This window comes from Coffea arabica, chromosome 6c (genome assembly GCF_036785885.1).
Source record: "Coffea arabica cultivar ET-39 chromosome 6c, Coffea Arabica ET-39 HiFi, whole genome shotgun sequence".
In the NCBI taxonomy this organism is placed as follows: domain Eukaryota; kingdom Viridiplantae; phylum Streptophyta; class Magnoliopsida; order Gentianales; family Rubiaceae; genus Coffea; species Coffea arabica.
In genome coordinates this window covers 2,240,406-2,266,245 of record NC_092320.1, presented here as the reverse complement: position 1 = coordinate 2,266,245, position 25,840 = coordinate 2,240,406, and the positions used below count along the sequence as shown (strand labels likewise).

Sequence of the window (25,840 nt, the reverse complement as noted above, 5' to 3'; positions counted from 1 at the left end):
TGTTTCCAATCCACTACCGTCTCTACCAGCACTTTCTACTTCTACTATTTACAGTACGGTACTACAATCCCAGCCCACTATCTTTCTCTCTCACGCACAACACGCACTCTTAAAATATTTTTGCATAAGAACCATCGACAATTCACAAAATATATTATTATTATTATTACTCCCCTCCACAGAAATAAAAGAAGAAAAAGAAACATATGCTCTAGAAAAGGAGCGATAGAGAAAGTGTGTGAGTGTGTGCGAGTGGTGTACTGAATAATAAACCCAAACAAGCTCCCCAGTCCCAGGTGACGATCTCTCCAATGCTTCTTTGCGCTGTCTCTCTCTCTCTCTCTCTCTGTTGTCCTTTTTAAATCTACAAGCAATATAGTAGTAGGACTGGAAGAGGAAGAGGAAGAGGAAGAGGAGGAGGAGGAGAAGTGCAGCAACACCGTCGGTAATAACAAAGTCCTTCATTTAGCCGATCGTCGTGGTGGGTCTACTAGTAGTAGTACAACTCAGATCCCTCTCCCCCACCTCTGTCTGCCGAATCTGGACCTTCCACCCTCTTTTTTTCTGCGTTCTTCTTCACGCTTTGGTTTCGTCCGCTCTTTTGAATCCTTTCTAGGTTTGCTCCCTTATCATTCTTAGCTTGATTAATGTATGCATGCAAATTGCAATGTTAATTTGTGCCGTTTTGTTTTTTTTCCGTTTAATTTGTATTGATAGATTAATGAACCACGCGTGGTGAATAAATGAGGAATTCTGTGTCAATTCCTTTGCCAATTGGTCTAGTTGATTACATCTCTTGTTTCTAGAACTCCACTTGCTGACAGAAATACGTGGCGCTTACATCTCTTTTTTGCGATTTGATTTTTCAGCTGATTTTCACCTTCTCACAAAATCATCTCATCTTGTTATGAATCATTGAATGTTAACAACTAATTATTGTTAATTTCTGTTGGATCATCATTTAGCTAATGGCGTGTTTTTCTATTTTTGATATGTCCCCATCACAAGTCCACTGACTCTATTTTGTCTAGAAAATCTATCGCTGCCTAACAGTAAACAATTCAACTTTTTGAATTTTTCTTAGTAAATCTTTGCAGGAAGGATAAAACTGGACAATGCTTACTATTATCTAAAAACTTGACCAAAACTCCCTATCTTGTTTATAGCCCCCGGGACAAAAAAAATAAAAAAAGAGATCTCTCTCTGTTTCCGATGAGGAGGGACTTCTTTGATACCCATTCCCGCTTCTCCTCCCCAGGAAAAGTTGAGGAGGAAAGACACTCCATGCTGCTCTCACAAAATTCTTGCTCTAATATCATATGATCAATCATTCTGACGTTTCCCTTATTTGGGTGGCATACCTTTAGGGCCTGGTAATAAAAAACGGCGGTCTTTCCAGAATGGCTGCAACGCCTCAACCTCCAGTCACATTTAGTGGGAAACTGTCATCCAAACCTTCTGCTTCCGACCTTTTGCGGAGCTCAAGTAATGGTGTTTCTGGTGTTCCTCTGAGAGTGCTCGGGAGGGCGCATATTGGATCAAAAAGGACGGATTTTGCTGTCTCAGCCAAGCTCAGGAAGGTTAAGAAGCATGAGTATCCATGGCCAGAAGACCCTGACCCCAATGTTAGGGGTGGAGTCCTTAGTCATCTCTCTCCCTTCAAGCCTCTAAAAGAGAAACCCAAGCCAGTTACACTGGATTTTGAGAAACCTCTTATGGACCTGCAAAAGAAAATTATTGACGTAATAACCTTCTATTGACTGAATTAGTATCTTTTATTGGAGTTGGAATTTTCAGTAGGTAGCTTCAGAGAAAAATGTTTTGTGCGGTTGTAGGTACAAAGGATGGCAAATGAAACTGGTCTGGACTTCAGTGATCAGATTATCTCCCTGGAGAACAAATATCAACAGGTTTGACTGTTAATGTGTACCGTAGTATGTGATTCAGTTTGGATGTGATAATGTATGATATTGAAATGCAACTTTGGTATGGTTCACGTTAATGCTGTTTTTATGAAAAGAATCATTCAGGTTCACACCATTATCAATTTTGGCATTTCACATTATCAGCATATTGTTTCTTGCCGTGCTATGTCTCCAATCTTTTACTCTATTTAGGTTTACTTGTGGATTATTGTATGTAGATAGAGTTAGATCTCTCTCTAGGACCTCTCCATGCTGGCTTATTTCCAAATGCTCACTTGTTCTTTTATAACTTGTTGGGGATATTATTTGCCGAGGAGAGCCATAAGGGATTTATCTTCCCATCTCTCTGGCTGTGCTGCTGGGGTTGGGGATAATCATCTGATTTGAATCATCCATCAATACATTTGAATTATCGATTGTTGTGCATTGCTTTTGTTCTGGTTCATGTGTGATAGCTTGAGAAGAATAGATATGACTTCCAGGACCATTGTCATGCAAAACATTTGGAAGTTGTTGATCTGTTGATTTATCAATCAGATTCATAGAAAGACAAAGAATACCTTTGTTTGCGACTACTATAAGCAAGTGCCTGATGTTCTATGGTTTTTTCCTTTTAGATGCTGCAGGGCATATGGTACTAGTTGTTCCTTCCAAACTGATTAGCTTCCCTATTCTGGATTTTTGTGAAAGAATGATGTAGATCATACTTTATCTGGTTTGCTGTTTAATATTTTGATTCATACATGTCCATAGTTTAGTTCAAGTTGAAGTTTTGCAACTTTCAGCTAATACTTCAATGTGTATCTTACTTGCTACATGATCTTTTCAGGCTTTAAAAGATCTGTACACACATCTGACTCCCATACAACGTGTGAACATTGCACGGCATCCTAATAGACCGACATTCCTTGATCATGTTTTTAATATTACAGAGAAGGTCTGCAAGCTTACTGAATCCTTTCAACATTTTTACTTTCCTTTCAAATGAGTTTCTAGTTATCTCTTTCTGGTCATCTTAATGGCCAAAAGTCTTTCTGATCATCTTAATGTCCAAAATGTTCAGTTTGTAGAGCTTCATGGTGACCGTGCTGGGTATGATGATCCTGCTGTTGTGACTGGTCTGGGAACAATAAATGGTAGATGTTACATGTTCATGGGCCATCAGAAGGGTAGGAACACAAAGGAGAACATTCAGCGAAATTTTGGAATGCCTACTCCCCATGGGTAATCAACTAATGATTTAGGATAAGTTCATCCTAGAGTATATCCATCCGTACAAATTTTTGAGTGATCTCTTATTTTTCTTACAAGCGTTGTTTCTATCTACTATTATCTAAACATAATCAAGTTGTACACTGTATATGATTAGGTCCTTGGTTTTCAAAATGAAGCATCTGAAGCTTACATATCATGGCAGTTGTGCAATTTAATTGCACCATAGATAGGGTTCTAAAGTCTAAACAACCATCTCTCTCTCTCTCTCTCTCTCTCTCTTTTACAGTTACAGGAAGGCTATGCGCATGATGTATTATGCAGATCACCATGGATTTCCAATTGTTACTTTTATTGACACTCCAGGAGCTTATGCTGACCTTAAATCTGAGGAACTAGGCCAAGTACATCTTCACTGACAATATGATACAGAGTTTTTCTGCCAAGCTGAAAGTCTTCAACTTATTTTTTTCCTTTTTTGGCTCTATACAGGGGGAAGCCATAGCTCACAACCTGAGAACTATGTTTGGATTGAAAGTACCAATTATCTCTATTGTTATAGGAGAAGGTGGTTCTGGTGGTGCTCTCGCAATTGGTTGTGCCAACAAACTTCTAATGCTAGAAAATGCTGTCTTCTATGTTGCCAGGTGCTTTATTATGTTCTTCTTACATGTAGAAAATGTTGGTATTATGTACTTGTGACCTTGAAAGGTGTTAGATCCGCTAATTTTTGGTGCATGGTGTAGTTTTTAGTGTGGGTGTGCTATACGTAATTTGGTTATTGGTTCATCGGGTTTGTAGAAAAATCTCTGCATCGATAAGTGCCATGGAGATTAAATTTCCTTTGATATATGGGCTATAAAAGTCTCCTATTTTGAGCTAATATGTGGCATCCTAAAGAATGATACCTTCGTTTATTCTGTTTGTTTCTGGACTAGTTCTAGTTCAGTTATTATCGCTACTTGATAAAATCAGCAACCCCTTAAGAATGTTGTTGCTCTTTTTGAATCATCTGGTCTCCTGTAGTTTGACCGAGTAGATCAAATCATTTCTGTGCATACTTCCAAAGTTTTCCTTGATTTAATTTCTTGTATCCAGAATCCTTTAGTTTCATATCCTTTACATGGTTTGCAAAATAACCATGCACTCTGTGTAAATGTTCCCATTATCAGAAATATTGCTAAAGACTAGAGTAGGAAAGAATTAAAGCCTTTTGTTTTCTTCTCTTCTTGTATTTCCTCTGGCAGATATATTAAAATAACTATCATCCAGTGGACAGTGTGTATCAGTACTTATCACTAAATTGCGCTTAGGCTATGTAATGCTACACAACTTAAACCTGGTGGTGGTCCCACATGCATGCTATTTGTAACTTGGGCAGTCTTGTCTCTGAATCCAAGACATGAGAGAAGCAACTTCGGTTTGGGCATTTAGTACCAAAGTTCCCCTTCCCTTTTTGGAATTTATTTTATATGGAAGACAAACCTTTGTAGTTGCTTGTATTTCCTAATCAACTTCGTATTGTTGTTTTGTACTATGCTCATTTTGTGCTGATTTGAATCTTCTTTAACCTATTTCCATTATACAGCCCAGAAGCTTGCGCAGCAATCTTATGGAAGACTGCAAAAGCCTCTCCAAAGGTTATCTTATGATTCACTGCATAACATATGATGGATCTTGAAATGACGTGATGGGTTCTTATATAATAACCTATTTTGCAGGCTGCTGAGAAACTTAAGATTACTGCTGCAGAGCTGTGCAAGCTGCAGATTGCTGACGGTGTCATTCCCGTAATATTCTCATGATATTTATGTCCTTTATGTGAACTTTTTCTTCTGTGTTCATTGAAATCTGTTGTCCAAACCATTTTTTTCTCTGCTTATGGTATGCTTGACTACTGTAGTACAGTCATAATCATTTGGATGATAGTATTAAATATTGAATGATGCTGTTAATCTCTAGTCTTGTCTATATTCATACAAATAGTTCGATTCCAGCAGCAAAATCCATAGTATGTCAAGTGACATCTATCTAAATTACCTATCATGTAATTCACTTCTCTTAGGATACCTGCATGCTTGATAAATCACACTAAGTTGGCAATAGATTAGTGACTGAATGATTTCTTTAACAAAGGGTGCTTCTCTTCATTCAGGTTTATATTGCATTCATTCTCTGTGGTGCCTAACAAAACTTGTGGCTTTTTGCAGGAGCCTCTTGGTGGTGCACATGCAGATTCGCACTGGACCTCACAACAGATTAAAACTGCAATTCTTGATGCCATGGATGTGAGTAATTTGTCTTGATTTTTTTGAAATTTTTTTCCACTCTCGAATTGCTTTTGATCATTCACTCTATGCATACATCTGGTTTTATAGGAACTGGTAAAGATGGACCAGGAAGAATTATTGAAGCATAGGTACCTGAAGTTCCGAAAGATTGGTGGATTCCAAGAGGGAATTCCAGTAGATCCACAGAAGAAGGTTAACATGAAAAAGAAAGATACTCCCATTATTCAGCCTGGCAAGACTTCAGGTCTCGAATTGAAGGAGGAGGTCGAAAAGCTAAAACAACAGATACTGAAAGCCAGAGAAACATCAACAGAGAAGCCAGGATCAGGTCTTAAAGAGATGATAGAGAAACTGAAAAGAGAGGTTGAATTAGAATTTTCTGAAGCTGCTAAAGCTCTGGGTTTTGGGGACAAAATTGTGGTGCTGCGAGAAGAGTTTGCAAAAGCAAAGAATTCAAATGATCAGCCCATGAACACCGCTTTGAAGGAGAAGATTGATAAGCTTAGAACTGAATTCAACCAAAAGCTTTCTAGTGCTCCTAACTATGCAAGCCTGAAATACAAACTTGACATGTTGCAGGAATTATCCAATGCACAGAATCTTTCTGGGGAGAGCAACAAGGTTGGTGAACTGAAGCAGGAGATCAATAAGAGATTCAAGGAGCTTACTGAGCAGCCTGAGATAAGGCAAAAGATTGAGGCATTAAGGGCTGAAATTGAGAACTCAGGAATTTCAGAGGAGGTGAAGGAGAAAAGTTTGCTGCTGAAGGATGAAATAGAGTCGGAGTTTACTGGTATTCTCAAGTCGTTGAATCTGTATGTTTATCCACCACCCTCGTCTGTAGAAGCACAGGAAAAAGTAGACAAGTTTAACAGGGAAATTACTGGTATAATGGAAGATGTTGTGAGGTCAACTGATTTGAAAGACAAGATTGAGTTTTTAAAAAGAGAGGTGGCAAAGGCTGGAAAGACGGCAGATGCAGAATCAAAGGCAAAGTTTCAGGCATTGTGGCAGCAAATAAAGAAGAGCCTGGTTGATGCTATGAGCTTCTCGGAACTACGAGAGAAGCATGAGAAGCTGAAGGCAGAGATTTCTGAAGACATTGAATCTTCTAAAGGGACAAATGGAAGTTTGCTAAAAGAGAACATTGTGGATGACAATTTGAAGTATGATGATGGACCAAAAGTTGAGGTGACTCTGAGCAGATCTCTTACTTTTTTTCTGATTTTTGAGTTCATGTAGCTTTTCATCCTTGGCTGAGATTTGATTATCCTCCATGATTTGTAATGCTGAATCATTTTCAGTCGCAGGTGAAGATTGCTAGTAACTAGCCATGCAACCAATCGTGACAGTGGATGAATCTGTTGAAACTATAGCAACAATTTGGAGACGAAACTTTCTACAGCTATTTGTTGGAGTCATCTTCTACAAAAGGAACCTGTGAATCTTTGCCTGTTCTGACGATACGGCATTCTGCTGACAGCGTTTCCAGTTTGCTTTAGTATACCATCGTGGATTATAATTTAAACTTCGTGATCTCAAAAGTTTTTGGTAGGTGTAATCTGTTTTGTAGTTGAACGCGAGTCATTGTATAAAACTATTTACGGAGAAGCATGCGTTAAATTTATCCAAAAGCTAGTAGCATGGTTTACGTTACCCTGAAAGTATGGGGCAAACCGAGTACATCTTGAAAAAGCCCTAATAGGACCCCGAGGGAGTATTGTAACCATGAACTTCTTCATTGAGACTAAAATCTATTTGGCAAATAAATTTTCAAGGCATTTCGTATTCTCTCGTGATCATACTCTTAAATGTTTTGTGGACAAAAAAAAAAAGGGAAAGAAAAAATCCTTATCGTTTCTGTTCCATCATTTTGGTTCTTTACTTGTGTAGGTAGTTTTGTATTCAAGAATTTCCCATGGCCAATGGAATTGTGATTTTTATTCCAGAACATCAAGAAGCAACTGGTTAACGCTGGAAAAGAAAAAGGCGAATCAAGGATTAGAAGAAATTGGAAGCTAGAGTACCAAAACCCCATTGCTTGAAAGGTTAATGCGAACAAATCTGGATCTGGATCTTGCAGTTCTGATCGTATTACAAAGGTCAAATTCGGCTGGGAAGACGCTGTACATCAAAACACGAAGGGAATAACAGCTTTTCTGTGTTTAGGATAATCTTCCCCAAACTTGTCCAGGTACCACTTGTGATTTGAAGCAGCCCTGGGCACCAAGTTCGCACAAGTATACAACAGAAACACGAAACCCGCCCAGGACCAAGTCATCAAAGCCCAGCCTAACCACTCCAATATCTCCCCAAAATAATTTGGGCAGCTCACTAGCTCGAAACACCCTCCTCTGGGTATCTTATATCCGCCTCCGCCTCGGCCCTTGAGGCCCAATAACGCATAATCCGATCTCAAGTTCACCGCCATACCCACCACGAAAACCACCAGGCCGCTGGCGAACCGCCACCAGAACCGTCCGTCCCCCTCGTAGTCGGCGTAATGAGATACCCACCTTGTCTGCAAATAAGCATTCAGAAGATTGAAAGCAAACGCCATCGCGGCGACGCTGACGGGAAATGCGGTGGCTTTCTGGCCAGCCCGAGAATCAAGATTGTTTTTCCCGCGATGGCTACGGGTGGTCTTGAGGAAGAGCGTCAAGGGGTAGATGACGGTGCGGTGGAAGTAGTGGATGAGATAAGGGAGAATGAGGATTTGGGCAGTCGGGTTGGAGTGGTTCTTGCCAAAAGGGAAGAGGAGGAGGGTGAGCCAGAGGGTGGGGCTCTCCATGAGGAACCAGGCTAGAGGGGCCGGAATGGTGGGGCCCCAACCAGGGCGCTGGTGCTTGCCGTAGGGGGCGGTGAGGTAGCGGAGGGCGATGATGGTAGGTGGTGTGATGACGAGGAAGAAGATGAGGCTGTAATTGAACACATGCTGGTCCGACAACGACATCTTTATGGAGTTCTTGATTGAAGGCGGGTTGTAGTTGAGATGCCTTTGTCCCTTGGACGGATCGCGCAACCTCCCTTCTTGTTGATGCACTGTGATTAATGAAAGGTGAAATAGAGCAAAAATACAAAATAAAAAAGGAGCGACTAACCCAACACGCAATAGATAAAGAGTCCCCCTACGGAAACTCAATGATTACGCATATCAGGAACCAGCTAATCATGTAGATTTCTTTATTAACAGCCGTTGCGCGCAGAGGCGGAGCGACCAATGGCGGGTGGCGCAGCCCTGACAGTACATAAGAGAAAGAGTAGATTTATAGGTACAGAGCTACGGATGTTGGTGTATGTATACGTTTGCTCCCAAAGTTTGCAAAACTATTATACAAAGCCCCAAAATGTGTGAATGTCAAATACGTTGCCCTTTATCAAAGCCATAGCCATTGATTAAACGCTTTATTGCTTTACTCGTAAAAAAAATGGAAACACTAGTACTGCTAATTGACGAGTGCAAGCGGATCTCTCTTTATTAGCAAGCCAAAGACTGATTGACAGGGGGATGGTGAGCCCCGCGTCACAGGAAAGCCAAGGGCGGTCCCTGCGCCTTGAACGAATTCGTTTGGCCTAGTTTTGAGTGCAAGCAAGTCGGGACTCGGTAGACTGATGTCACTGACAAAGATGCGTATGGTTTGAGCTTCCAGGCTTTGACTTTTTGTTGTTTTCATTATGGTATCATAGTAGTAGTTCATCGTATTTTAGGAAGAAAAGAATGGAATTGCTCCAAAATAAACAAACGCTACTGCTAAAAAATAGAGGAACACAGCAATGAAATGACTTCAATCAGCCAAGAAACTAGAACCCGAGTCTCAGGAAGTCCGCCAGTGCAGAAGGCTGCTTCTGTGAGGTATGAAGCACATGGGATTCTTCATATTCATCTTAAATTTCTTCATCACTCTGTGTTTCATGTCATATATGTACAAGCAAGAGTTTTCATGCTTCAGGATCAATATGTCATAACCTCCACCAGCAACAGCAACGAGTTTGCTAAGATTTGGCAAAGCATTGGCGTGGTTAGCGGGTAGCAAAGAGTTCTCTGGCGTCACGTACTTTATCAAATCCAGTTGAATGCTATGATTCTTTGACCAAATCTGTCCTCTAAAGCAGTCATCCAGAATCCAGATATCAACTTGGATATCGGACAAGGCATACACAAAAGAAAGATACCCGCCCAATTCCGCCAAGGCGTACTTGTCACTCTCTATCTCCTCGCTGATATTGGGAAGATATGTTTTGGTTGAAATCTCTTCGCTCACATCCATTGAGATGATGTACTCGTTTGAAGCAACATGCCAATGCAAAACTCTTCCATTCACGGACATGGGGTCACTCCAGGAAAACAGTTCAAAGTCATAAGGCCTCTCCTGCAATCCTTCCCAAGGCCCGGGAATTATTCTCCATGCATGCCGCATCTGGAGGACCGGCCAAGTTAAAGATTTCAAAGCCGAAAGAATCAGCGTACATGTGAATCACTTTGTATTCCTTCTTATTGGGGTCAAAACCAAGTGCTGATCCACAAGCTTTGTGCCGACAGCCCGAAGGGCACTTTGGAAGTGTTAAACCAACCGTGGTTATTAAATTCATCGCTTGCAGCAACCCTTCGTCCTTTGGGTGATTCAGTAGCAGCAAGCCATAGCAGCTGGACCTGGCACGACCCATTCGACACGGTCCACAATCTCGTAGCTTACAATCAGGCTGCAGTGCCCCTTCTACTTCCATCAGCTTTACTTCGAAAAATCCATTTCTTCTGGAGGTTGGCCCTCCCACTAGTAATTCCGCTTTGGTTTCCATAAAATTCTGGACAATGAAATCATCTCTGGAGATAAGATCTCTCCATGCTCGGCAAACAAGCCTTCCGTTCTTGTAAACATAACTAGGTGGAACTTTAACGAGAATGCCAAATCCGATACTTTCGTGAAGATCTTTGAAAGAAGTACTCTCCATTGCCCCTCTTCCTTCTCCGTCTTTCCTCGATATGTTCTTTCTGTTTCTAACCTTGTCATTCTGTAAGGCCTCCATTTCTTCATCCACAAAACCATCCACAACTTCAGCAATCTCCCTCCCGCATTGCAGTATACTAAATTAAGGCAGGTACTATCCTGACAAGCAAAATAAATTAATGAGAGCGAATTTTTCGGTGCATACATAGTTGACAATCATGATTTGTCAGTTTGATTGTAAAAATAATATCATCATATGCTAGCATACCATGCAATCGTGGATGCTAGAATGTCTACATGTTAGAAAACATGGTTTATACACTTGACAAGCATGTATTCTCTAATTAGTCATGCTTGGAAATCTAATCTTTGCTCTACAGTACTCTGTAATTGGTAACTTGGGGTAGTTCCAAGTTGGATCCTTGATCCGTTCTTCAATGGCATACTGCCATTCTGGCATCTGAAAAATGAAGAGATATGTACCATGTGTGTGTGTGTGTATATATATATATATATGCGCGCGCGAGCATGTATGCATGTATATGAATGCCGATAGCCAAGTTCTATTCTCTTTCCTTCTCCTAAAATTACTAATAGCATACCATGGCAATACGCATACCGTAGCAGAAGAATTTCTCGTTCGTCCAATACTCACAGCAACATAAGATGTTACCTCGATAGCAAAACTAATAGGAGCAAGACCTTATAATAACAGGAAATCGGACCAGGAACATGAAGAAAAGAATAAAAAAAGATAAACAGAATTATTCGCAGTTGGGGAAATCTTCAAAATAAGATTCAAAGATCATTATGGAATACCCCAGATTTTCCATTGCATATCTTTTGACATGAGTTCTCAGACGCGGCCAGTTTTGATCAAACCATAACAACTTGACAACAAAAGGGAATTTTGAGACAAATTAAAATATTAGCTACCACAATCACAATCATCGTGAATGTATTTCGGTCGCTAGAATACCGTAACAACACAGCTATGAACAAAATTAGTTTGAACTACGTACTTTAGATTGCCCGTTTGAGATCGGCCTGTAAAATAACCTGGAATTTACGAGGATTTTGAGTTTAGGTTTGAGAACTCAATTAGGGTTTTAAAGAGCCAATCAATGACTAACGAGCGGGTGATAAAAACCGAGATAAAAGGCGACTCGAAATCCAAAATCTGGAAGGAACTGAGTCACCGACCCCTTTTTTTCCTTCTTGGAATCTTTTATTTTCTGTTTTTTGTACCGACTAGTGGTGTTCCACACACACCCAAAAAAAAAAAAAAAACTGAAAAACTGGTAGTTGGTTACTCAAAAATATTTGAAATTTTTGGTTAGCGTATGGGTTTTAATTTTAAAAAATCGCAATTATTTGGACTTATTCACGTATGTGTAGAGTTGGTTGGAATAACTGGTAGTCAACCTTAATCAATAATCATTTAATCATGTACTATTAGATTAAGTTAAGAGAACTATTCTACAATTTTTTTTCCCCACAACATATAAACTTACCTATCTGACTTTGAATCCCATTTACCTTTTCCAATTCCTACATTTGCTGTTACTACTTTTATCCTATTGCTATGTCTTTTGGTGTCTCTTGAAAATTTCTTTTCCTTTCTGTTAAATTCTATCTATCTCGTCACTCTATCAATTATTTTGTTTTTAATTTTAAAACTCACATGTCCGACTGTGGAGTGACCGGTCATCCTTATTAAAAAAAAAAATGAATTAATAGTTTTCAAGAAATGGAGAAAATACTCTTATTAATTTGGACAAATGTTGGAATAGTCTTTGTTAATTAATTCTTCGTTTTTTTTTTTGGGCCTGTGAGTAAGCATAAGAAGGTTAGGTTATCTATGTACCTAATCATATCTCACACATTGATTGATTGGTCACTGATTAACTGATTGAATAGGTTCAATGTATGGAATGCAATTTCTACCAAACTAATGCTTAATATACATAATGTCAAGAAATGAACGTTACCCCCTTAGCTGCGTTTTCCCCCTCGGGGGTGAAGAGCTTCTTCCTTAAATTACTGTAAAATTGATGAGTATAATACTTCACTCTTGTTACATGTATCATGCATTCAAACACTTCAATACGTTACCTCCCTCCCCGAGAGAGTAAAGAAGGCTTCTACTTGGACCTCTCCCCGAGAGTCCCTTTGCTCTTTCATACTTCTTTCAAAACAAGATAAGGAGAATACATCATGTTAGGTTTAAGGTTCAAATTCTGGATCTAACAGTTGAAGTTATGAAGGACATGAAAGAGGGAAGAGGGAGAGTCAATCCCTCTTGCACTTAAACATTCCTTCACAGTTTGTACCCTATTGTGCAGAGATTCTTTTACACTAGTTAAACTTTTACGCGCTTGCATTTCATGCAACATACAAAAGTTACAAAGTTTGAGCATTTTATTAATAAGCATCTCCTATGTCATTCAATGGAACGCCGCATCATTAGACACAAAACTAATCACATTATGTCGCGTCAACTATAGTTGAATTTTCCTCAGTGTTGTGAGTTTGATCCATTTTTTATTTTCTGTCTTCTACTTTTACTTTTAAATCACATTGTCCCGTTTATTTCTAGTGTAACTTCACTTTTGTTCCATTTTCTTATGATTTACCGTGACATATTCTCATAGTCTTTGATTGAGATTCCAAATCTACGCGCAAAATTAAAAACTATTCATGAAAATATCAGTGGATTTGTCCCTTGAAACCAAGGAAGTCTCTCGGAAATAAAGTTAGTCTAAATAACTAGAAATCTCTACTTAAGCTTGAAATTTAGTCAACATTGACAAAAGTAATAAAAAATAAGGTGTATGCATGATAAAATTTAACTATCTAAATGAATCGAGATATAGAGACTAGAAAGTGAAGACGTGTACTTTTTTATAATTTATTTCCAAATGTACAATAATAAAAGCTTCGAGGTAAATTAATAAAGTGACATTGAACTATAAGTATCAGATGGCGAGAGGATTCATCAACAATGGAATTACAATTGGTAAAAGCAACATTTAGTTTAAATTTCCAAGTTGATGATTCTAATTTCCAAACGAGGCAAGCAATTAGTCATTTTAGATGAAAACATTCGCCCAGACCAAAACATTCTCCTGCATACAGCATGCAGCTAGGTAGGCAAGACATTATACTTAGCGTGTTAACATAAAGTAAATCTATTGAGCGAGGGTTCCAACTGTACATTATCTAGTTACTAATTTGAATCCAAATTTATTTGCATAAGATAAATCAGCCATGAGATTGAAGCAAAATGATAAAGAAAAGAAAAAAAAAAAGAAAAATGGTAAATGAAAAAAATAATAAAAATAAACAAACCTTTGTAAAATTGAGATGTAAATTTTAAGGTCATGTAAAAAGGAGGGTTGAATCTGGTGGTATGATAGGAGGGATTGTAATCAGGAGGTTTTGAATTCAAAATCGTCCACTAAAATATGGTCGTGAAAAGATATGAACTGGTGGTATGATAGGAGGGATCATAATCAGGAGTGTCCACTAAAATATGGTCACGAAAAAAATATGAACGAGTACGAAATACAGTAATTGTAGGCGATGTTATGGGCGGTAGAGGTGGGCACATATCAAATACTCTGTCTCATACACCATTTGATTGACTTGGCTCATACCTTGCCGGTCAGCCATTTTTTTGATACCCACTTAAGGGAAGGTCAAGTCCACGAGTGCTCACCCCCTGCTCCATCATCATTTAAATTTTTAAAAATAATTTATACTAATTTAATTTTATATTTTACATATTTAAGAGTACTCAACAAAGATTTTTCTTAGAAAAAGTCTCATGCCAAGAAACAAATATACAAAGAGAATACAATAAAAGGGAAAACATTTAAAAGAATTCAAAATTAATGAAAATTTGAAATAAGTACTACCTTTTTAAAAATATATATATATATATAATTTTCCACAACAATTAAAATCTTTCCTAAAAAATATAAGATCATGACTTACACAAATGGATCTCGTAAACAAAAAATAGTCTATCATATTTGCAGTGCAATTTGTTCGATGAAATTATTTAATTAATATTAAAAATATTATTTTACAGTATATGTATGAAAATAAAAAAATAAATAATATATATGGTGATGAGTCGAATATTCGCGGATTTTTAATTTTGTGATCCCAACTAGCCTTATATATAAATGGGTACTCAATCATCTTTTGATCTGGTCAAATAATGCGGATCGAGTATTCCATTTTTCGAATCGAATTAGATCGACGAATTATTGGGTGGATGGGTATTTATTAATACTCGTTAGAGTTAGGCGAGGAGAAAAAAAGAGTGAATTATCTTGCGACAACCTTGGACCGTTAAATAGATTCCAGGCTCTTAGATTCGGTGGTTGGGTTCCGGCCATGATCCAAATACACATGTGGTCAAACGTTGGAAGCTTTGGAAGCCAATATGGTACCGATGAATTCCCAAACCTGCGGGACACATCACACATGCATAATTTTCTCTAATATGGTACAGCACAGGACTGCCTGCAACTGCCTAGTGGAGTGGAAGCAGCAGTTACTCTGGAACTGCCGAACCAATAGAGCCAGAAGAAAGAAATTACCGGTAAAAGATAATCATATAGAATAGTACTATATATGACGTAACAAATCATAAATGACAAACTGCCAAAAAAAAAATTAAAAATAAAAAGAAGAAAATCGAAGAAGAAGAGTGAGCTTCCACCCGTTAACGGTGACGGTAACGTGTCGAACCGCATGAAGTGAGAAGTGACGCAACTCAACCTTTCTTCCCCAGTCACGTCACGCCCCGTTATATAATCGGCCCTTTGACCATATTGCCCCGCTCTTCCTTCCCCCGCTCGACTCTAGCTCGCACCAATCTCACATCACCACGCTTCTCCCTCTTTGTCTTTCTCTCTCTGAACTCTGAAGTCTGCACCGCCCTCCACAGGCCCTGTCAAGGTACGCCCACGCCCGCGCCCGCGCCCGCGCCCCCCCTTTCTCCGTTTTAATTTTACTTTCCATTTAAAAAAAAAAATTTTCTCCACTAAAATTACGTAGATGTGTATGTGTATTATGTAACACTCGCGGGTACTCACGAGTCATGAGTTTATTCTAAATTTCCTTTTCCCCCAAAACAAATTTCCCCATTCTCCCTACCAAATTTTTATTTTTGTCCGGCGTCATGGATTCATTGAGAAAATGAATCGGTGTGCGATCCCTCTTTGGCTTTCTCTCTCTGGTTTTCTTGTTAGTTCTTCTCTCTCTCTCTCTCTCTTTCTCTCTAGGGTTTACTAGTTGCTTTTCTACTCTCGGCAATCATACGTTTACCTAATTATGGGGTTTTTCAGTTCAAACAGAATTATTTGTTGCTATTTCGTGCAATTTTTTCTCGACGAGGATTCAACTCATTCCGATAAATTTGCCTTCATCGCGTTTTCTTCTGCGCCAAAACCCTTTCAAACTTAGTTCCTGGTTAATTCACTGCTTTTGGGTTACGTAATTGCCGAACTAGGATTTTAATTTTTTCTTTTCTGTACGTTCATTTTAACGGAATGGGTAGGAAAATGGATGGACTTCTTTTTGTGGTTATTGGGCTAAATTTGGTGTTCATGTTACCATGATTTAGCTGGTTCTGTCAGTGGAACTTCCCCCCCCCCCCCCCCCTTTTTTTTGTGGAGGGGGGGGGTGTGTGGTCGGGTTGGGGAATAAAAATTTCTTCAATTTAATGTTCATTATTTCCACAAAAGAGTTTTTTGGTGGGAGAAAAACTTACTGAGTTTGAAAAGTATAGTTGCATTTTGTGTCATGTTGATCAGGTTCCGGGGATTTTGAATTCTGTTTGATAAGTTTATGATGGCTCATAAAGATCGAATATTTGTATGAGCTGTGCTTGTTGTGGATTGGACTATTTATTTTTTGTATGATGTTGTGCTTGTTGCGGATTGGACGACTTATTTTCAATTATGCACGCCTGTTATTGTGTGATTGTGGTACATTGTCAGTTGTTTGTTTCTCCATTTTGTTTCGGTCGAGGGTGGCAAGATGTTTTTCTGCATGATTGGGCATTCGTGGCGGGTTTCCTTGTTTTGTATTGACAACTGCAGCGCTGTTAATGGTCATGTCTAAGATGTCCCTGCACGCGTCTGTTTGTACTTTGCTTGGGTTTGTTCTCATTGTTTAAGAAAGTTGTGTGAAAGCATGTACCTTCTCGTGTTATATTGCATAGTTTTCGAAAATTGTTCCGAGTAGTTGGTGCTGCCATTTGAAGCTATTTAAAATTTTCCATTTAGCACTTAAGAGGCATTGTGGAAGTGGCCTTTTTAATTATATGTGTTCCTATAGTTATTCGGAGCCTCTCATTTAAAATCCATGTTGGAATAAAAGGGGATCATATACACATTATTTAACCTTTTGTTGCTGGGGTCAGTCAAGAGGTATGTTTATTTTTTTGAGAATAGATAATTTTCTGTTTTCATGCTTCTGAAGAAATTACCCAAACTGGTCTTCTGAAAATCTTTCTTTTTGCATTAAAAAGACTTGCCATGACATTAAATTTTGAGTGTCCTGCTCCCTTTTCCATGCACCTTGACAAATTCATGAATAGCATTTGCATAAAGAGCACAATCAATTTTTACGAAGAATTACCCAGATTTTGATCTTGTAAGCTGTGATACCCCTCCAACCAAAAAAAGCAAAAGACAATGAGTAGGCCCTGCCATTCCTCCCCATCTTACTTCTGTATTATAATAAATAGCAATACCAAATATTCTATGCTTGTTGCTTGCTTGTTTAAAAGCTTCAACTTGAAGAGTTAATACACTTACATGAATGAAAATATCTGGAGTTTAATTTGATTGGTTTACAGGTTAAGACTTTATTTGCGTTCCTTATTACTCTATTATGAAGCTAATCTCTCTCTCTTTTACACACACACACACACACACAGAGACTGTGGAAGAAATTACTAGCATGCTTTTAGTTTTGGACCTTGAGGTTCTCATGCAAGAATTAATCATTTTATATTGTACTTGAGGCACCTTTTAACCATACAGTAATGTGTTATTTTTGTATTTACTTTGCTGCCTTGCCCTCTGGATTAGATCTTACTGCTGCCTTTTGGATTTTAAACTTTTGATGAGGCTTCTGTTTAATTTATGGTCTGGAGTATTATTCACATGCTCATATTTGTGATTATCCTGTTTAGGCAAAAAAAGTCGCTAGGATTCTTCACCAATGTTTCTTTGTTCACCTTGAGTGATTGCTAGAATGGACTTAAATGCCTCTCCACAGCCAGAAGAGGATGATGAGATTTTTGAGCCGCACTTAGGAGAAGACAGTGCACCAGAAGAACATGTTCATCACAATGATAGTGCTGAATTTGCAGAGAGTGCTGTTGAGATTTCTCGCCGGGTACCTATTTTGCTATCTATTTCTCCAAGTACCTGAAAAAGTATTTGTTTGTCGCCAGACTTATATTTTCTTGACAGAATATTCTTCTCAGAACAGCCTCTTTACTGCCTTTTTTTTGGTTGGATTGGTATGGTGACTCTAGGCTTTTAAGTTTTGATTGGGTACTCGATGGGAGAGTATTTAATGTCCTTTTCCGACTCCCCATGCTTTCCACCTCTTTCAACAAGGTTTTCATGGCAAGGACTGTACATCAAAAGATAAAATGTGCTCTTTCGCATGGCTCAGAAAGGGATTTTTGGGTTTTGGGTAGGGGTCAGCTGAATCTTATGGTGTACAAGCAGTTATGAATTTGTTTACCTAATATGCACGGTCAATTAAAAGGCTTGATATAATTACTTTGTTTGTATTTTGTGGCACTAGGAACGTGAGCAAAGGATTCAAAAGATGAGAAGTCAACGGATGGATGATCGACCCCAATATGTACAACAACCATATAGTCAGGATGATATGTTTCAAACGAAAAGACAGAAAACTCACAATAAGCTTCCACCAGGTATCCACGAAGGCATCTTTCTTACTGCAGTCCGTGGTCCTAAAATTTCATCTGTTTCTTTCTACGTTGTGTGTTTGCTGACACCTTTTACCTGTTGCTGAAACATTTGAAAGTATGGCATGGAGAGAAATTTGATTGCTTCTTTTTCATCTGAAAGAAATGGAAAGGAATTTGGCTGCTAAACTATTTTATTATCCATTTTTGTTTCAAGAAACTAAGTTTTTAAATTCTATGGAGGAGTATGTAGTTTTAATCTTATGCTGGATGGACTGTAAAGAAATTCTTTTTCTGCAGATTTCCTTTTCATATTTTAAGTTCTGACAGACAATATTGTTTCTAAATCCTTTGATCCGTTTGGTCAATGTGATGCATCTTGATGCTATTCACTTTGGCTCGTGACATTGTAGGTTGGCTGGACTGTCCAGCTTTTGGTCAAGAGATAGGTTGCATAATTCCTTCTAAAGTTCCATTGGGTGAATCCTTCAATGATGCTATTATTCCTGGCAAAAGATACTCATTCAGACAAGTGCTACATCAGCAAAGAGTGTTAGGCAGAAAGGTAGAAGCATTGGAGTTAAATCTCTTCCATTACATTCTTGTTGGTTTTAGGAGCTGTCATGTTTTCTTTAGAATATCTTAAAATTTTTACATAGAATATGTAATTGTTACTGCAAAATATTCTATTTCCTGTAAATCTCCAACACTCTTTATTTAATGGTTAGATGAGTCATAAGAAACAGCATGTTTACATTTAAAGAATAGCATGCCATTAATATCAGTTGCTGAAGATAGAGGAATGCCTAGCTTTTATCTAATATGAGTGTTTGCACTTCATGATCAGTTAAACTCCATGTTGAACTTATGATTCTGATTGCTAGCATAATTGCACCATTTGAACTTTTACTGAATGTTTTCAGCTTGGCTTGGTGATTGATTTGACAAATACATATCGGTACTATCCATTGCAAGATTTGAAGAAAGATGGTATAAAACATGTTAAGGTGGGGATCGTTTTTCTAGTAATTCAATTGCTCTTTTTGCAGTTTTTCTATTGGGATAAGACCTTAGCTTTCAAATGTTGTTTTTGATTTAGATTTCTTGCAAGGGGCGCGATTCTGTACCTGAAAATGAGGCCGTTAATCAATTTGTTTATGAGGTAGGTTTTTCTTATATTTGGTGCCAATGTGTCAAATTTGGGTTGGATATAGAGATGGAAAAATGAAAGGTAGCGCGACTCAGAAAGTTAAGTTAGGAGCAAGAGATTCCTGGTTTATGTTCCGTGACGCATGACAGAAGGCATGGTGCATTTATTTTTAATTCCCAGTGTTACGGATGAGTAGCTGCATTTGGTCATTATACTTTCTTCTTAGGAGTTACGAGCTTGGTTGTGAATGATATCTTGCGGATTTATGATATACTATTGTGAGCAACTTTCTGACTGTTCATTACAACAATGGTGTGCTTAACTGTATTTATTAGGTCTCACAATTCCTTGCTCGCCAGAAGCACTCAAAGAAATATATTTTGGTGCATTGCACTCATGGACATAATCGAACTGGGTATATGATCATTCACTATCTCATGCGTACTTTGCCTATATCCGTCACTCAGGTTGGTCATCTCTCTCAACTTGTTTTCCATCCTCAGTTAATTAGTACATTTTTCAGAAATATTTGGCTTCACCTGGATGCAGGCAGTCAAAATATTTGCTGATTCGCGCCCACCAGGAATATACAAGCCTGATTATATTGATGCATTGTACACCTTTTATCATGAAAAGAAACCCGATATGGTCGTCTGCCCCGGAACTCCAGAATGGAAAAAATCCACTGAATTTGATCTAAATGGTGATGCCATGCCAGATGATGATGATGATGGAACTTCTGCTGCTCTGCCTATTGTACGTCTTTCCCTTGCTCCTGCCTTGTTTTATTTACTTGTTTGGTATGAAGGGCTGCTAATTCTCAGCAGTAGCAAAATCTGTAGTGATGCTCATGAGTACTGCTCTTGGCTTATTCGTAGTTTACTGCTTTTATGCATGTGCCTAATCTACTTTGAATGGTCTGTAAAGCTTACCATTAAGCTGCTGAAACTTTAGCATTGGTTCCGCTTACTACTATTTTTTGCTGGAGCATGAATATTGGTTTTGAATTTCTCAGGCTACTCAGGAAACAGATGTAGTGATGACAAATGATGACATTTTAGGAGATGCTATCCCCTCCGAACAGCAAGAAGCACTGAGGCAGTTCGTTTACCAGTCACTTAAGTTATCAGTAGGGGTATGGATCAATTATCTGTATTGTATGTCTTTTGAATGCATTGTATGTTCTTTTTAATGGAAAGAAATCTTGTAAATTAAATCTGTTGGATCCTTAATTGGTGGAGAAATTTTTCTGTGTACACTTGTACATTTAGCTAAAACTTGTAATCCAGCAACCTCTGACTTTCTGTCTCATCTGATTTTTTTGATATTTGCATGCCACCTTCTGTCTCTTTGTATGTGATGCAGTAGAAGGAATTCCATGGTTTGGTCCATTTTGATAATGCATTTAGACAATAATTTCCTGTACTACTGGCTTTTTTTTTTAATTTTTATTTGGCATTTATTAGATTTTTTTGTGACTTTTTGACTAGCAATCAGTTTTATACTCTGCTGTCGCGTCACATTCTGCAGATTGCTCATCTTATAATTGAACCTTTTATCTTCCCAATGTGCAGGTAAAAGGGTTGTCACAGTTTCCAGGGTCACATCCAGTTTCTCTCAACAGGTCCGATTCGAATTCTTTCTCATTTATGGAAATTGAGTGACCTTAATTACTGTTTATGATTTGTCAATTTTGAATAATTTAATGGCATTTATGTTGTAGGTTTGAACTTGGGTGGATGAAGTTCAAATAAGTTTTTTTGATATTTTGGAAAACGTGGCATGGTTTCCTAAAGATGTCTTATTCAGATGATTGATTTTAGAGAGAGATGACAGAAAATCAACCACTTTCTGAATTTCACCCAGCATGTCTTGTTGGGATTTGTAAATCAAAGTCACTCCATGTTCCTTAAAGCAACCCCTTGTAAGAGCAATAAATTTAGTCCAAGTTCCTTATATCCAGCCTTTCGAAAATAAAAGTAAATTTAAAGTTGGCAAGTATCAAATGCAGCATTCAACAGCACCAAAGATGAGGAAGGACTGAAAAATGTAGTACAAATGATTAATCTACCTTTTCTATTTGGTGCACTGTATTGCCAGTTTTTACAGGTTTTCTGAATGTTTTATCAACCACATTACCCGTATGATGCTTGTCAACCACATTACCTGTATGATGCTTAGCGGTTGTTTTTTTTTTGGATAATTGATGATTTATAAGCGATGGAAATGATTTGAAAGTTTTATGAACATGCGGATTACTTTAGCAACAGGGACTACATCCTTTCCCAATGTATTCTGCAGTTTCACTGAATTGTGCTCCTGTAACAGTAATCTTACTGCCTTTGGACGTGCAGTGAGAATGTAAAACTGCTTAGGCAACGTTACTATTATGCTACATGGAAAGCTGATGGGACTCGATATATGATGCTGATTACAATGGATGGGTGCTACTTAATTGATAGGCACTTTCAGTTCCGGAGGGTCCAGATGAGATTTCCTTGCAGACATACAAATGAAGTATAAATTTCGATTAGTCAAATTTGCTTATACTATCTGCTTTGAATTACGTTACAATAGGTTTCTGGTATATCTAACTTTAATATCATGTTTTTACCAGGGTATAGCTGAGAAGACCCACCACTTCACGTTACTTGATGGGGAAATGATAATTGATACAATGCCGGATTCTCAGAAGCAGGAAAGACGATACCTGATATATGATATGATGGCAATTAATTCAGTTTCTCTTATAGAGGTATAATATTTAAAAGAACTTGCCAATGGGCCCAAAATCCTTGCTGAAACTTGTGCTTATTGTTTACTTTGTATTAAAAGCTATTGAATTAGGTGTATTTGTGTTGACATTCCTGCAATTGGTATACGGTTGAGTGGATGTATGCTTAAAATTTATTTGACTGGTGGAAAACGTTGCATGTTAGAACATTTTTGCAACTTCTTTAGCACTCTGCTATCTGTTATAAAGCGACATTGTTGTTTTTAATACTTAATTATGAACTAATACCTTATCTATTTAGTCTGATGAACTACGTTGCTGTATGCCCTCAATATCATTTCATGATGAACAAAATTTCTTCTGCTACTTAGGTTGCTAAGTTTTAATTTTTTATCGTATCTGCTGATGAAGCTTGTATTCTACTCATTATATCAATTTGGTTTATACTTGTCTTACATTGATGTTCATGCATAAGCAAATTTCCAGGGCAGATAAATAAAGTGCAAGATCTTTTTAGAAGTATATACGACACTGTTTGGTTTTCCCTTTTCTTATTCCTTTCATCTTCTGTTTTTGAGTAATGATACTTAATTTAAGAAGGCTTTTTTTTTTTTTTTTTTTTTTTTAAAGAAAAGGAAATATAATACAATATAAGAAACATGAATGAGTGGTTCTACAGTTGAATTAAGTAGTTATGTTAGTTTTCTTTTAGTTGAAGTGGATGTGGTTTTATTTAGGATTAGTGATTTTAATGTGTCATGACCTTCTTTTCTCGTTATTTTGGATTCTGACTCTGCTTGGGTGCTTTAATGTCGACATCTGGTCCTTCAATTGATTGCAGCGACCCTTTTATGAGCGTTGGAAAATGCTTGAGAAAGAAATAATTGAACCGAGGAACTATGAGCGTCAGCACATTTATCAGAGTAGGAACCCCTATTATAGATATGAACTTGAACCATTCAGGGTATGTCTTCTTTACAGCTCAATTACTTGTGTATGAATTCCCAACACTTTGTTTTCCTTCTTGGAACTGATGGCTGATTGACCAAACTTAATTAGGTGAGGAGAAAGGATTTTTGGCTGCTTTCTACTGTAACTAAACTTCTGAAGGAATTCATCCCCAGGCTTTCTCATGCAGCTGATGGTCTTATCTTTCAGGTGCTCAAATATAGGCTCTCATATGGTATTATATATCCCCTTTGATGAAATCTGATTTGATTGATTTATATATGTTTAAACCTTCATAAAGTTGTTTGCTGACTCACCTATACTCGAAAAAATTCACTCGTTTTCTCCCTTTTGGTGATGAAGGTGTTTTAGTTTTGCATGCCTGATAATGAACATTGCACCAGGGTAGGAAGCTTATGATATTAAGTGATTGACATGCTTTGAGAATTTATTTGTGCAATTTGGTTACTTATTGATTCTAAGCTACATATTCATTCGGCTTTTACTTTCACATTTACCTTTTTCTGGATGTTATTACAAATCTTAGCTTGTTAAAATTTTTTTGGCAATTGATTTATTCTTTTCTTTATGCCAGGGTTGGGATGACCCTTATGTTCCTCGCACACACGAGGGACTCTTGAAATGGAAATATGCAAGTATGAATTCGGTGGATTTCCTTTTTGAGGTAGTATTTTCTTTATTTCTGATCTGTAGTTAATTTGTACTTGCCCTTAAATGAATTGAGTTTGTTTGAATATCTATGATATTTTTTATTTGCTTTGATCTTATTTGTAGAAGTGCATTTGGATTCAATACGCTGATTATATTACTGACCGGTATCGATCTGAACAGGTGGTTGATAATCGCCAGCTTCTTTATCTTCATGAAAAAGGGAAGAAAAAGCTGATGGAAGGGAATGTGGTTGTATTTGATGGTCTGTGTTTGCTAATTTTTTTCATGATCTTTCTTCTGTCCGCCCCATTATGTATGTGAATGTGTTTTCGTATGTGCTGCATTTCCCTCCCCACTTCCACCCCCAGTTTTCTCGTTTGTGGTGATATAGGGTGTCATGAACAAGCTGAGATTAACCGAGCTTTGGATGTTACAATAGCTGAGCTTGATGTGCTAGTAAAATGTTAGGATTTAGCAGATTTTTGTGGGGTGGATGATAACTATCCAGACAGTATTTTTTTTTTTTGGGTTGTATGGCATCTGCTAGTATTGTGATGTAACTTTATTTATTGAACTACTACTAGTCCTGCAGTATCCTTTGTTCATTGTTTCTGGAATAACAGATGGCTCTGAGCCGTTATCATTCTCGGGGAAGATTATTGAGTGCTCTTGGAAAGCTGAAGAAAAGGTGTGGGTATGTATGCGGATCAGGACTGATAAAGGAACTCCAAACGACTTCAACACCTATAAGAAGGTATTTTCCTTGCTCACTATCAACACTTTTGGAGGGTTGTAATTTGGTTTCTGAAGAGTGTCATGCCCTTTTAGCTACATATTTTGGTTAAAGTAAATAATGGAATATGTGCATTAACAACAGGTTATGAGAAGTATAAGGGATAATATCACTGAGGAGATCTTATTGGATGAGATTCATGAGACCATTCAGTTGCCAATGTATGCTGATCGGATCCAGAGAGACAGCAAGCCTCACTACCACTCGAATTCTGTGCGGCGTAGGTGATGGATGTTGCTGTTATTGAGTTAGTGGAGTACATTACCTGAGGAAGTTAGTCATAGGACAAATCTGAGCCTTGAATTTTCTTTTCTTCCTTGCCTGCAAAATGATCTCTCTGCCTCTTGAGTTGCCCAAGTTATCATAGGAGTATACTAGCCAAAAGGGATATTGAGATCTTTGACTGGAAGAACCTCATACTGTGCATCACTGGTTATTTGGATCCAGTTGCTACATGCTACATATTATGGCCGTCAGCTTCGGACAGCTGGTTCTTGTTTCTGAAAGTTTTCTGGCCGGAAGGAATTAGGCGGTAGGATGCCATGTATATTAGTCATCATTATAGGTTTTCTTTGTGTAGTCTTTATAATTATAATCTCTCCAGAAGTAGCCCTTTTCAGCTTTAGTATTGCAGTTTTCGAACATCGCTGTCTTGTGAATATTGTTCAATATTAATTACTATAATTGAGGAGTAGATTTCTGAGCCACTGTGAGCCGTCTTCTCGTGGAACTGCATTTGATGGCAGCTGGATGCATGCATGTGTATAACATCTGGGTGTAGGTCCAGGCCTTTATTAGTAAGTATTTACTTGGTTCTTTTCAATTTGGTATGTGATCGTTGAACCGATCCTGGACTTCACTTTGCTAATTCGTCATGTCGTCACTCTTAATCTAAGCAAGGGTCCTGGCCATCTGATTGGCTTTGTGAATCTGCTTATAGGATGATTCTGAGCTAAAAAATGACTACTTGGAGCCTGGATATCCCTTCCTTCTCTGCCCTTCAGTAAGAAAGGGTTTTGGACTTAAGAAAAAAAATGTTTTTTTTTTTTAAAGTTTCCTAAGGGTGAATGTTCAGAAATTTTTTGTTTTTCAGGAAAGATATTTGTCACTGATATTAATGAACAAAAACACGTACAATTATGGCATGGGGCAACTGCCCTTAAAATCATGTGGTGCATTCCTATGCAACCGGGGGGT

General features: G+C 38.0%; 3 protein-coding genes and 1 pseudogene across 5 annotated transcripts; 2 read left to right on the top strand and 2 right to left on the bottom strand.

Annotated features, from left to right (window-relative positions):
• The first annotated feature begins 213 nt into the window (after positions 1 to 213).
• LOC113691440 (acetyl-coenzyme A carboxylase carboxyl transferase subunit alpha, chloroplastic-like) lies at positions 214 to 7,216 on the top strand. Of its 2 annotated transcripts, none has more exons than XM_027209574.2 (12): positions 214 to 616; positions 1,368 to 1,742; positions 1,836 to 1,910; positions 2,755 to 2,862; positions 2,989 to 3,149; positions 3,427 to 3,541; positions 3,630 to 3,784; positions 4,726 to 4,777; positions 4,859 to 4,927; positions 5,348 to 5,425; positions 5,516 to 6,619; positions 6,739 to 7,216. In XM_027209574.2, the coding sequence occupies exons 2-12, from the start codon at positions 1,401 to 1,403 to the stop codon at positions 6,757 to 6,759; spliced, it is 2,280 nt and encodes a 759-aa protein (XP_027065375.1). In that variant the 5' UTR covers positions 214 to 616; positions 1,368 to 1,400; the 3' UTR covers positions 6,760 to 7,216. The 2 variants fall into 2 exon arrangements, with proteins under 2 accessions (XP_027065375.1, XP_027065374.1); XM_027209573.2 differs by having other exon boundaries at positions 6,733 to 7,216.
• Positions 7,217 to 7,452: 236 nt separating this feature from the next.
• Positions 7,453 to 8,515, bottom strand: LOC113691928 (steroid 5-alpha-reductase DET2-like). The gene has a single exon (XM_027210254.2). It carries the CDS (start codon positions 8,379 to 8,381, stop codon positions 7,560 to 7,562), a length of 822 nt encoding a protein of 273 aa, XP_027066055.1. The 5' UTR covers positions 8,382 to 8,515; the 3' UTR covers positions 7,453 to 7,559.
• A 528-nt stretch (positions 8,516 to 9,043) lies between these two features.
• Positions 9,044 to 11,536, bottom strand: LOC113691929 (F-box protein At5g49610-like; annotated as a pseudogene).
• Positions 11,537 to 15,213: 3,677 nt separating this feature from the next.
• Positions 15,214 to 25,350, top strand: LOC113692816 (uncharacterized). 2 transcript variants are annotated; one of them, XM_027211388.2, is made up of 18 exons: positions 15,214 to 15,348; positions 17,594 to 17,799; positions 18,220 to 18,352; positions 18,760 to 18,911; positions 19,270 to 19,353; positions 19,446 to 19,508; positions 19,832 to 19,963; positions 20,046 to 20,252; positions 20,512 to 20,631; positions 21,071 to 21,120; positions 21,851 to 22,013; positions 22,114 to 22,251; positions 23,072 to 23,194; positions 23,290 to 23,388; positions 23,774 to 23,863; positions 24,031 to 24,112; positions 24,474 to 24,604; positions 24,728 to 25,350. In XM_027211388.2, the coding sequence occupies exons 2-18, from the start codon at positions 17,656 to 17,658 to the stop codon at positions 24,869 to 24,871; spliced, it is 2,055 nt and encodes a 684-aa protein (XP_027067189.1). In that variant the 5' UTR covers positions 15,214 to 15,348; positions 17,594 to 17,655; the 3' UTR covers positions 24,872 to 25,350. The 2 variants fall into 2 exon arrangements, with proteins under 2 accessions (XP_027067189.1, XP_027067190.1); XM_027211389.2 differs by lacking the exon at positions 15,214 to 15,348 and adding an exon at positions 15,498 to 15,636.
• Positions 25,351 to 25,840: the final 490 nt, after the last annotated feature.